This window comes from Oncorhynchus mykiss, chromosome 30 (assembly GCF_057628025.1).
Source record: "Oncorhynchus mykiss isolate SJ-2025 chromosome 30, ASM5762802v1, whole genome shotgun sequence".
Lineage (NCBI taxonomy): Eukaryota > Metazoa > Chordata > Actinopteri > Salmoniformes > Salmonidae > Oncorhynchus > Oncorhynchus mykiss.
Window position 1 is genome coordinate 18188636 of NC_143051.1, and position 12435 is coordinate 18201070.

General features: G+C 43.8%; 1 protein-coding gene across 6 annotated transcripts in view; it reads left to right on the forward strand.

Moving 5' to 3' along the window:
- The window catches only part of ctnnal1 (catenin (cadherin-associated protein), alpha-like 1), a 132141-nt gene that overhangs the window by 100328 nt on the left and 19378 nt on the right, over positions 1–12435 (forward strand). For all 6 annotated transcript variants that reach the window (XM_090227682.1, XM_090227683.1, XM_036970839.2 and 3 more), the window contains 5 exons: positions 1752–1789; positions 1912–1962; positions 6147–6301; positions 8114–8162; positions 8734–8790. In XM_090227682.1, coding sequence (XP_090083808.1) covers positions 1752–1789; positions 1912–1962; positions 6147–6301; positions 8114–8162; positions 8734–8790 — 350 coding nt within the window. The remainder of the gene's footprint in view (positions 1–1751; positions 1790–1911; positions 1963–6146; positions 6302–8113; positions 8163–8733; positions 8791–12435) is intronic.

Below are 12435 nucleotides of genomic sequence, written 5' to 3' on the forward strand. Positions count from 1 at the left end.
TTTGTATTATCTGACACAAGCTCTATCAGGGAGGGGATGTCAGATTAAAGCACCATCAGCAGGATACCTCTCATTGAGTTGGAGATGCAAACCGTTCTGTTACAGGCCTGATAGCCAGTGTGTGTCCCAGCGTGGTGATGCCAGACGTTTCTCAGAGCTCTCTCCCAGCATGCAGCGTGAGTCCTGTCATCCGTAACCTGTGTGGCGTGTCACGGTGCCAGTATTTATGGGCTACGATCCCAATGACAAGCAGCGAGAGAGACGACGTCTCCCTACTAAACCAATTGAATAGAGGAGGAATAGGGATAAATCTCCCTCCCTGGTGGAAGTTTAACGATGAAGTTCACACTGTGTCACATAGTAAAAGTGCTATTTTTCCTCTGGTAAAGCTGGTATGGGTGTGTGTTTACCTGTGTATGTGTGTGTGTCTACCTTTCTGTTTGTGTGTGTGCTCGCGCTTGTGGAGGGGGTGTGTTACTCAAGCGACACAGACAGGCCCTCCAAAAAGCTGCCTGTACTTTTATGTGAAGTAATGCTCCTTGAACATGTTAGTGATGTTTATCACACCTTCACAGCCACTGGAAATTCTACTGAAATGTCCCTTTATTCCAAACTTGATTGGTGAGTTAATTGGTTGCACTCCATTTGAAGTCTGATAGATGATGTATTGGGGATAATCAACTGTAGTATAATAGAGGATGTGTTAGGGATAATCAACTGTAGTATAATAGAGGATGTGTTAGGGATAATCAACTAGTATAATAGAGGATGTGTTAGGGATAATCAACTGTAGTATAATAGAGGATGTGTTAAGGATAATCAACTGTAGTATAATAGAGGATGTGTTAGGGATAATCAACTGTAGTATAATAGAGGATGTGTTAGGGATAATCAACTGTAGTATGATAGAGGATGTGTTAGGGATAATCAACTGTAGTATAATAGAGGATGTGTTAGGGATAATCAACTGTAGTATAATAGAGGATGTGTTAGGGATAATCAACTGTAGTATGATAGAGGATGTGTTAGGGATAATCAACTGTAATATAATAGAGGGTGTGTTAGGGATAATCAACTGTAGTATAATAGAGGATGTGTTAGGGATAATCAACTGTAGTATAATAGAGGGTGTGTTAGGGATAATCAACTGTAGTATAATAGAGGATGTGTTAGGGATAATCAACTGTAGTATAATAGAGGGTGTGTTAGGGATAATCAACTGTAGTATAATAGAGGATGTGTTAGGGATAATCAACTGTAGTATAATAGAGGGTGTGTTAGGGATAATCAACTGTAGTATAATAGAGGATGTGTTAGGGATAATCAACTGTAGTATAATATAGGGTGTGTTAGGGATAATCAACTGTAGTATAATAGACGGTGTGTTAGGGATAATCAACTGTAGTATAATAGAGGATGTGTTAGGGATAATCAACTAGTATAATAGAGGATGTGTTAGGGATAATCAACTGTAGTATAATAGAGGATGTGTTAGGGATAATCAACTGTAGTATAATAGAGGATGTGTTAGGGATAATCAACTGTAGTATAATAGAGGATGTGTTAGGGATAATCAACTGAATCCCTCCCTTTTAGTATCATTTCATGGGTTGACGTGGGTCATTTCAAAAGATACACAATACTTTCACTGGAAAATTATTCTTACCAAACTTACCTTGTGACCAATGCCCAAAATATGACTTAAAACATATTTCCTCAAAATACTTTCTTTCTTTCTGATTTGATTACAGGTGATAAGAGAGCCTACGTGTCGCTTCCCAGACCAGGGGTGAGTATCAGAATATACAATGTTATGACTGGTGGATATTTCTAATTTCATTTTATTCAAATGACTTTCCATCATTTCCTCCTTTAATATCACTCATCCTGTCAAAACGTTTCTCCCGCCAGAAACATTCAGCCAACCTGAAGACGGTGAAGGCAGTCAAGCTAGATGCAGAGGTATAACTTGATCATCAATTACACAATACACCTCACATAGGTTGTCCCAATACACCTCATATAGGTTGTGTCCCAATACACTTCATATAGGTTGTGTCCCAATACACCTCATATAGGTTGTGTCCCAATACACCTCATATAGGTTGTGTCCCAATACACCTCACATAGGTTGTCCCAATACACCTCATATAGGTTGTGTCCCAATACACTTCATATAGGTTGTGTCCCAATACACTTCATATAGGTTGTGTCCCAATACACCTCATATAGGTTGTGTCCCAATACACCTCATATAGGTTGTGTCCCAATACACCTCACATAGGTTGTCCCAATACACCTCATATAGTCTGTGTCCCAATACACCTCACATAGGGTTGTGTCCCAATACACCTCACATAGGATGTGTCCCAATACACCTCATATATGCTGTGTCCCAATACACCTCACATAGCCTGTGTCCCAATACACCTCCTATAGGTTGTGTCCCAATACACCTCCTATAGGTTGTGTCCCAATACACCTCATATAGGCTTGTGTCCCAATACACCTCACATAGGATGTGTCCCAATACACCTCATATAGTCTGTGTCCCAATACACCTCACATAGCCTGTGTCCCAATACACCTCCTATAGGCTGTGTCCCAATACACCTCACATAGTCTGTGTCCCAATACACCTCACATAGTCTGTGTCCCAATACACCTCACACAGGGTTGTGTCCCAATACACCTCCTATAGGCTGTGTCCCAATACACCTCACATAGGTTGTCCCAATACACCTCACATAGGTTGTGTCCCAATACACCTCACATAGTCTGTGTCCCAATACACCTCACATAGTCTGTGTCCCAATACACCTCACATACGTTGTCCCAATACACCTCACATAGTCTGTGTCCCAATACACCTCACATAGGCTGCGTCCCAATACACCTCCTATAGGCGTGTCCCAATACACCTCACATAGGTTGTCCCAATACACCTCACATAGTCTGTGTCCCAATACACCTCACATAGTCTGTGTCCCAATACACCTCACATAGCCTGTGTCCCAATACACCTCACATAGGCTGTGTCCCAATACACCTCACATAGTCTGTGTCCCAATACACCTCACATACGTTGTCCCAATACACCTCACATAGTCTGTGTCCCAATACACCTCACATAGTCTGTGTCCCAATACACCTCCTATAGGCTGTGTCCCAATACACCTCACATAGGTTGTCCCAATACACCTCACATAGGCTGTGTCCCAATACACCTCACATAGTCTGTGTCCCAATACACCTCATATAGGCTTGTGTCCCAATACACCTCACATAGGTTGTGTCCTAATACACCTCACATAGTCTGTGTCCCAATACACCTCATATAAGTTGTGTCCCAATACACCTCACATAGGCTGTGTCTCAATACACCTCATATAGCCTGTGTCCCAATACACCTCACATAGGTTGTGTCCCAATACACCTCACATAGGTTGTGTCCAAATACACCTCACATAGCCTGTGTCCTAATACACCTCATATAGGATGTGTCCCAATACACCTCATATAGTCTGTGTCCCAATACACCTCACATAGGTTGTCCCAATACACCTCACATAGTCTGTGTCCCAATACACCTCACATAATCTGTGTCCCAATACACCTCACATAGGCTGTGTCCCAATACACCTCCTATAGGCTTGTGTCCCAATACACCTCACATAGGTTGTCCCAATACACCTCACATAGTCTGTGTCCCAATACACCTCACATAGTCTGTGTCCCAATACACCTCATATAGTCTGTGTCCCAATACACCTCATATAGCCTGTGTCCCAATACACCTCCTATAGGCTTGTGTCCCAATACACCTCACATACGTTGTCCCAATACACCTCACATAGTCTGTGTCCCAATACACCTCACATAGGTTGTGTACCAATACACCTCATATAGGTTGTGTCCCAATACACCTCATATAGGCTGTGTCCCAGTGGTACTCTATTCCCCCAGGTGCCCTGGTCAAAAGAAGTGCACTATATGGGGGATAGGGTGCCATTTGGGACACATCCATTACCTCTACTTTATCACCCTGACAGGTGAATTAATTCTGCAGGAAATGAATAACTGTTCAAACACACTATTGGGGAATTATGCCGATATTGCAGGAACCATGGTCTGCTAGATTTTAGCAGGACTCTGTCAGTCATGACTGGGCATGCAGGGTCGAGAGTATTTCAGGAGTAACTTAGTACACAAAGTGATAATCAATAATTGGAAATAATTAGGAAATATTATGGCTGATTGATAATGCATGACATTTAGAGGTGAAGAGCAGAACTGAGTTTACAGTGCCTTGCGAAAGTATTCGGCCCCCTTGAACTTTGCGACCTTTTGCCACATTTCAGGCTTCAAACATAAAGTATTTTTTGTGAAGAATCAACAACAAGTGGGACACAATCATGAAGTGGAACGACATTTATTGGATATTTCAAACTTTTTTAACATATCAAAAACTGAAAAATTGGGCGTGCAAAATTATTCAGCCCCTTTACTTTCAGTGCAGCAAACTCTCTCCAGAAGTTCAGTGAGGATCTCTGAATGATCCAATGTTGACCTAAATGACTAATGATGATAAATACAATCCACCTGTGTGTAATCAAGTCTCCGTATAAATGCACCTGCACTGTGATAGTCTCAGTAGTCTGTTAAAAGCGCAGAGAGCATCATGAAGAACAAGGAACACACCAGGCAGGTCCGAGATACTGTTGTGAAGAAGTTTAAAGCCGGATTTGGATACAAAAAGATTTCCCAAGCTTTAAACATCCCAAGGAGCACTGTGCAAGCGATAATATTGAAATGGAAGGAGTATCAGACCACTGCAAATCTACCAAGACCTGGCCGTCCCTCTAAACTTTCAGCTGATACAAGGAGAAGACTGATCAGAGATGCAGCCAAGAAGCCCATGATCACTCTGGATGAACTGCAGAGATCTACAGCTGAGGTGGGAGACTCTGTCCATAGGACAACAATCAGTCGTATATTGCACAAATCTGGCCTTTATGGAAGAGTGGCAAGAAAGCCATTTCTTAAAGATATCCATAAAAAGTGTTGTTTAAAGTTTGCCACAAGCCACCTGGGAGACACACCAAACATGTGGAAGAAGGTGCTCTGGTCAGATGAAACCAAAATTGAACTTTTTGGCAACAATGCAAAACGTTATGTTTGGCGTAAAAGCAACACAGCTCATCACCCTGAACACACCATGCCCACTGTCAAACATGGTGGTGGCAGCATCATGGTTTGGGCCTGCTTTTCTTCAGCAGGGACAGGGAAGGTGGTTAAAATTGATGGGAAGATGGATGGAGCCAAATACAGGACCATTCTGGAAGAAAACCTGATGGAGTCTGCAAAAGACCTGAGACTGGGACGGAGATTTGTCTTCCAACAAGACAATGATCCAAAACATAAAGCAAAATCTACAATGCAATGGTTCAAAAATAAACATATCCAGGTGTTAGAATGGCCAAGTCAAAGTCCAGACCTGAACCCAATCGACAATCTGTGGAAAGAACTGAAAACTGCTGTTCACAAATGCTCTCCATCCAACCTCACTGAGCTCGAGCTGTTTTGCAAGGAGAAATGGGAAAAAATGTCAGTCTCTCGATGTGCAAAACTGATAGAGACATGCGACTTACAGCTGTAATCGCAGCAAAAGGTGGCGCTACAAAGTATTAACTTAAGGGGGCTGAATAATTTTGCATGCCCAATTTTTCAGTTTTTGATTTGTTAAAAAAGTTTGAAATATCCAATAAATGTCGTTCCACTTCATTATTGTGTCCCACTTGTTGTTGATTCTTCACAAAAAAATACAGTTTTATATCTTTATGTTTGAAGCCTGAAATGTGGCAAAAGGTCGCAAAGTTCAAGGGGGCCGAATACTTTCTCAAGGCACTGTATATACTTTTTTGGTTACTACATAATTCCATGTGTTATTTCATAGTTTTGAAGTCTTCACTATTCTACAATGTAGAAAATAGTCAAAATCAAGAAAAACCCTGGAATGAGACTTTCCAATCTTTTGACTGGAACTGTATGTTCCATCACTATTAGGAAACGGAGTCCTACTTTGTTCAGTTTCGAATGGGATTATTAACAAATAAGGGATCCGTTATCTTTCTTTCTTTCTTCAGGAGCAGAGCACCATAGCCAAGCTGGGTCTAGAGCTGCGTCTTCTGACTTCAGACATGGACACGGAGGTGGAGAAGTGGGAGGACCAGGAGCATGACATCGTCCGCCAGGGCCAGAGCTTGTCCAGCATGGCCTACTCCATGTACCTCTTCACCAGGTAGACCGTCTGTCTGTCTGTCTTTCTGTCTGCCTGCTGTCTGCCTGTCTCTCTGTCTGCCTGTGTGTCTGTCTGTCTGTGTGTCTGTCTACCTGTGTGTCTGTCTGCCTGCTGTCTGTCTGTCTGTCTGTCTGTCTGTCTGTCTGCCTGTCTGTCTGCCTGTCTGTCTGGTTGCTTTTGTGTGACAGAAGATTGCAACTCCTTTTACCGCAAGGTACTTTGCACCAGCCAGGTATTGACCACCAGCCAAGTATTGACCACCAGCCAGGTATTGACCACCAGCCAGGTATTGACCACCAGTCAAGTATTGACCACCAGCCAGGTATTGACCACCAGCCAAGTATTGACCACCAGCCAGGTATTGACCACCAGCCAGGTATTGACCACCAGCCAGGTATTGACCACCATCCAGGTATTGACCACCAGCCAAGTATTGACCACCAGCCTGGTATTGACCACCAGCCAAGTATTGACCACCAGCCAGGTATTGACCACCAGCCAAGTATTGACCACTAGCCAGGTATTGACCACCCGCCAGGTATTGACCACCAGCCAGGTATTGACCACTAGCCAGGTATTGACCACTAGCCAGGTATTGACCACCTCTGTATGGATATAGAAGTAGAGGACACAGATGCCATCACAAATCTTGTTGATATGATGTGCATAGTCAATATACACTACATGGCCAAAAGTATGTGGATTTGGCTATTTCAGCCAGACCGTTCAGACAGGTGTATAAAATCAAGCACATAGCCATGCAATCTCCATAGACAAACATTGGCCATAGAATGGTCCGTACTGAAGAGCTCAGTGGCTTTCAACTTGGCACTGTCATAGGATGCCACCATTCCAACAAGTCAGTTAATCAAATACTGTATGTACCCTGCTAGAGCTGCCCCGGTCAACTGTAAGTGCTGTTATTGTGAAGTGGAAACATCTAGGAGCAACAACGGCTCACAGAACGGGACTGCCGAGTGCTGAAATGCGTAGCGCGTAAAAATCATCTGTCCTCAGTTGCAACACTCACTACTGAGTTCCGAACTGCCTCTGGAAGCAACTTCAGCACAATAACTGTTCGTCGGGAGCTTCATGAAATGGGTTTCCATGGCCGAACAGCCGCATACAAGCCTGAGATCACCATGCACAATGCCAAGCGTCGGCTGGAGTGGTGTAAAACTCGCCGCCATTGGACTCTGGAGCTGTGGAAACGCATTCTCTGGAGTGATGAATCACACTCCACCATCTGGAAGTCCGACGGACGAATCTGGGTTTGGCGGATGCCAGGAAAACGCTACCTGCCCAATGCATAATGGCAACTGTTAATTGTTGTTGGGGGAGGAATAATGGTCTGGGGCAGTCATGGTTTGGGCTATGGATGACAATGCCCCCGTGCACAAAGTGAGGTCCATACAGAAATGGTTTGTTGAGATCGGTGTGGAAGAACTTGACTGGCCTGCACACAACTACATCGAACACCTTTGGGATGAATTGGAACGCCGACCTGAGCCAGACCTAGTCGCCCAAAATCAGTGCCCGACCTCACTAATGCTCTTGTTGCTGAATGGAAGCAAGTCCCTGCAGCAATGTTCCAACATCTAGTGGAAAGCCTTCCCAGAAGAGTGGAGGCTTTTATAGCAGCAATGGGGGGACCAACTCCATAATAATGCCCATGATTTTGGAATGAGATGTTCAACGAGCCGGTATCCACATACTTTTGACCATGTAGTGTGCTTCATCAGTTGTTATCATCAGGTAATATATAATTCACTCTGTTTCATTTTTCGTTCATTTCCTGTATCGATTGTGTAGGGGGGAGGGCCTACTGAAGACAACCACGGATCTTTTCCATCAGGCTGAGGTAAAGTACTGTACATGTCTCCTGTCCTCCACTCCACTCATCCCTCTCCTCTCCCTTCATCCTCGTCTACTTCGTGCAGGGCTTTAATTGAATCTGTCCCAGGTTCCATTAAGGACAACCACGTCCCTGGGAGAAGACAGAATCAATACTGTATTAAAAGGCCCAAGACAATAATTTGTCTGTGGTAACGAGAGGATGACTAGAGGAGCAGAGTGGCCTGCGCTTAATATAGAGAGGGAGCGGGAGAGGCAGAGAGAGAGAGAGAGAGATCATAGAGACGCAACTATACTTTATATAACTCTACCCTTTCACACAGCAAAATGTAACCTGCAATTATCGTAATTGGCTGCTCACTGATCGGCTGATTGAAATGCACCTTTTGAATTTGAAAACCTACAGTGTGTGCTGGTCTTGTTCACATCCTCCCGGCTACTTACCATACAGCCATTGAGTGTAATTGACAATACTTGGCTGATAGCTTTGCCAGACCAGTGTTCAGAATGTTCTGCCAGTGAAGTGAGTCATGCTTTTTGACTTCTCGTTCTGTTTTTCTCTCTTTCTCTTTCTGCAGGTGCTTTCTGAGGAGGGACTCCAGCTGTGTTCTTCACTACACACTTTCTCCACCCAGGTACACATGCACGCACGCAACCACACAAAAAATACACAGGCTCCGAGACCGCTTCTACCCCTAAGCCATAAGACTGCAAAATAGCCAGTCAGCTAAATAGTCAATTAATGGTACCCAAACTGCACTGACTCTATCTTGCATTGACCCTACGCACTCTCTCTAGACTTATATATACACACCGTATACACACTCAGTCACACATACTACATTGACACGGCCCACACAAAACCCACACACATTCATGTACACTACATACGGACACACACACACACGAACACACATTCTTACAATTTATCAAATCAAATGTATTTTTATAGCCCTTCTTACATCAGCTGATATGTCAAATTGCTGTACAGAAAAACAGCCTAACACCCCAAACAGCAAGCAATGCAGGTGTAGAAGCACGGTGGCTAGGAAAAACTCTCTAGAAAGGCCAAAACCTAGGAAGAAATGTAGAGAGGAACCAGGCTATGAGGGGTGGCCAGTCCTCTTCTGGCTGTGCCGGGTGGAGATTATAACAGAACATTGCCACGATGTTCAAATGTTCATAAATGACCAGCATGGTCAAATAATAATAATCACAGTAGTTGTCGAGGGTGCAGCAAGTCAGCACCTTAGGAGTAAATGTCAGTTGGCTTTTCATAGCCGGTCATTAAGAGTATCTCTACCGCTCCTGCTGTCTCTAGAGAGTTGAAAACAGCGGGTCTGGGACAGGTAGCACGTCGGGTGAACTGGTCAGGGTTCCATAGCCGCAGGGAGAACAGTTGAAACTGGAGCAGAAGCACGGCCAGGTGGACTGGGGACAGCAAGGAGTCATCATGCCAGGTAGTCCTGAGGCATGGTTCTAGGGCTCAGGTCCTCCGAGAGAGAAAGAGAGAATTAGAGAGAGCATACTTGAATTCACACAGGACACCGGATAAGACAGGAGAAGTACTCCAGATATAACAAACTGACCCTAGCCCCCCGACACATAAACTACTGCAGCATAAATACTGGAGGCTGAGACAGGAGGGGTCAGGAGACACTGTGGCCCCATCTGATGACACCCCCGGACAGGGCCAAACAGGAAGGATATAACCCCACCCACTTTGCCAAAGCACAACCCCTACACCACTAGAGGGATATCTTCAAACACCAACTTACCATCCTGAGACAAGGCAGAGTATATCCCAATAAGATCTCCACGGCACAACCAAAGGGCGGCGCAAACCCAGACAGGAAGATCACGTCAGTGACTCAACCCACTCAAGTGACGCACCCCTCCTAGGGACAGCATGAAAAAGCACCAGTATGCCAGTGACTCAGCCCCTGTAATAGGGTTAGAGGCAGAGAATCCCAGTGGAGAGAGGGGAACCGGCCAGGCAGAGACAGCAAGGGCGGTTCGTTGCTCTAGAGCCTTTCCGCTCACCTTCACACTCCTGGGCCAGACTACACTCAATCATATGACCCACTGAAGAGTTGAGACCGAGTCTGCATCTCGCACATGGGTAGGCAGACCATTCCATAAAAATTGAGCTCTATAGGAGAAGGCCCTGCCTCCAGCTGTTAGCTTAGAAATTCTAGGGACAATTAGGAGGCCTGCGTCTTGTAAGTAGCGTACGTGTAGGTATGTACGGCAGGACCAAATCGGAAAGATAGGTAGGAGCAAGCCCATGTAATACTTTGTAGGTTAGCAGTAAAACCTTGAAATCAGCCCTTGCCTTAACAGGAAGCCAGTGTAGGGAGGCTAGCACTGGAGTAATATGATACAAAATGTTGGTTCTAGTCAGGATTCTAGCAGTCGTATTTAGCACTAACTGAAGTTTATTTAGTGCTTTATCCGGGTAGCCGGAAAGTAGAGCATTGCAGTAGTCTAACCTAGAAGTAACAAAAGCATGGATTAATTTTTCTGCATCATTTTTGGACAGAAAGTTTCAGATGTTTTGCAATGTTACGTAGATGGAAAAAGCTGTCCTTGAAACAGTCTTGATATGTTCGTCAAAAGAGAGAGATCAGGGTCCAGAGTAACGCTGAGGTCCTTCACAGTTTTATTTGAGACGACTGTATAACCATCTAGATTAATTGTCAGATTCAACAGAAGATCTCTTTGTTTCTTGGGACCTAGAACAAGCATCTCTGTTTTGTCCGAGTTTAAAAGTAGAAAGTTTGCAGCCATACACTTCCTTATGTCTGAAACACAGGCTTCCAGCGAGGGCAATTTTGGGGCTTCACCATGTTTCATTGAAATGTACAGCTAGTGAAAGTTAACATTATTTTTCGAATGACATCCCCAAGAGGTAAAATATATAGTGAAAACAATGGTGGTCCTAAAACGGAACCTTGAGGAACACCGAAATTTACAGTTGATTTGTCAGAGGACAAACCATTCAGAGACAAACTGATATCTTTCCGACAGATAAGATATAAACCAGGCCAGAACTTGTCCTAAACCAGGCCAGACCAATTTGGGTTTCCAATCTCTCCAAAAGAATGTGGTGATCGATGGTATCAAAAGCAGCACTAAGGTCTAGGAGCACGAGGACAGATGCAGAGCCTCGGTCTGACTCCATTAAAAGGTCATTTACCACCTTCACAAGTGCAGTCTCAGCGCTATGATGGGGTCCAAAACCAGACTGAAGTATTTTGTATACATTGTTTGTCTTCAGGAAGGCAGTGAGTTGCTGCGCAACAGCTTTTTCAAAACAAATGGAGAGGAATGGAAGATTCGATATAGGCCGATAGTTTTTTATATTTTCTGGGTCAAGGTTTGGCTTTTTCAAGTTTATTATGTTCAACATAAGAGGGCCAAGCACAGGAAGCAGCTCTTTCAGTAGTTTAGTTGGAATAGGATCCAGTATGCAGCTTGAAGGTTTAGAGGCCATGATTATTTTCATCATTGTGTCAAGAGATATAGTATTAAAACACTTGAGTGTCTCCCTTGATCCTAGGTCCTGGCAGAGTTGTGCAGACTCAGGACAACTAAGCTTTGGAGGAATACGCAGATTTAAAGAGGAGTCCGTAATTTGCTCTCTCGGTATCATGATCTTTTCCTCAAAGAAATTCATGAATTTATTAATGCTGAAGTGAAAGCCATCCTCACTTGGGGAATGCTGCTTTTTAGGTAGCTTTGCGACAGTATCAAAAATAAATTCCGGATTGTTCTTATTTTCCTCAATTAAGTTGGAAAAATAGGATGATCGAGCAGCAGTAAGGGCTCTTCGATATTGCACGGTACTGTCTTTCCAAGCTAGTCGGAAGACTTCCAGTTTGGTGTGGCGCAAGGTTAAATTGAGTTCCTCAGTTAGGTGGTTAACAGATTTTTGTCCTCTGACGTCCTTGGGTAGGCAGAGGGAGTCTGAAACGGCATCAAGGAATCTTTGTGTTGTCTGAGAATTTATAGCACGACTTTTGATGCTCCTTGGTTGGGGTCTGAGCAGATTATTTGTTGCGATTGCAAACATAATAAAATGGTGGTCCGATAGTCCAGGACTATGAGGAAAAACATTAAGATCATTACACACACACATGCACACACTCACTTTTAGACTTGTCATTTGCTGCTGCTACGCTGTTCTTTTTTTTACGCCTATTATTATCTATCCTGATCCTGTCCCTTTACTCTGCCTTTATGTACATATCTACCTTAAATACCTTATTATTATCTAT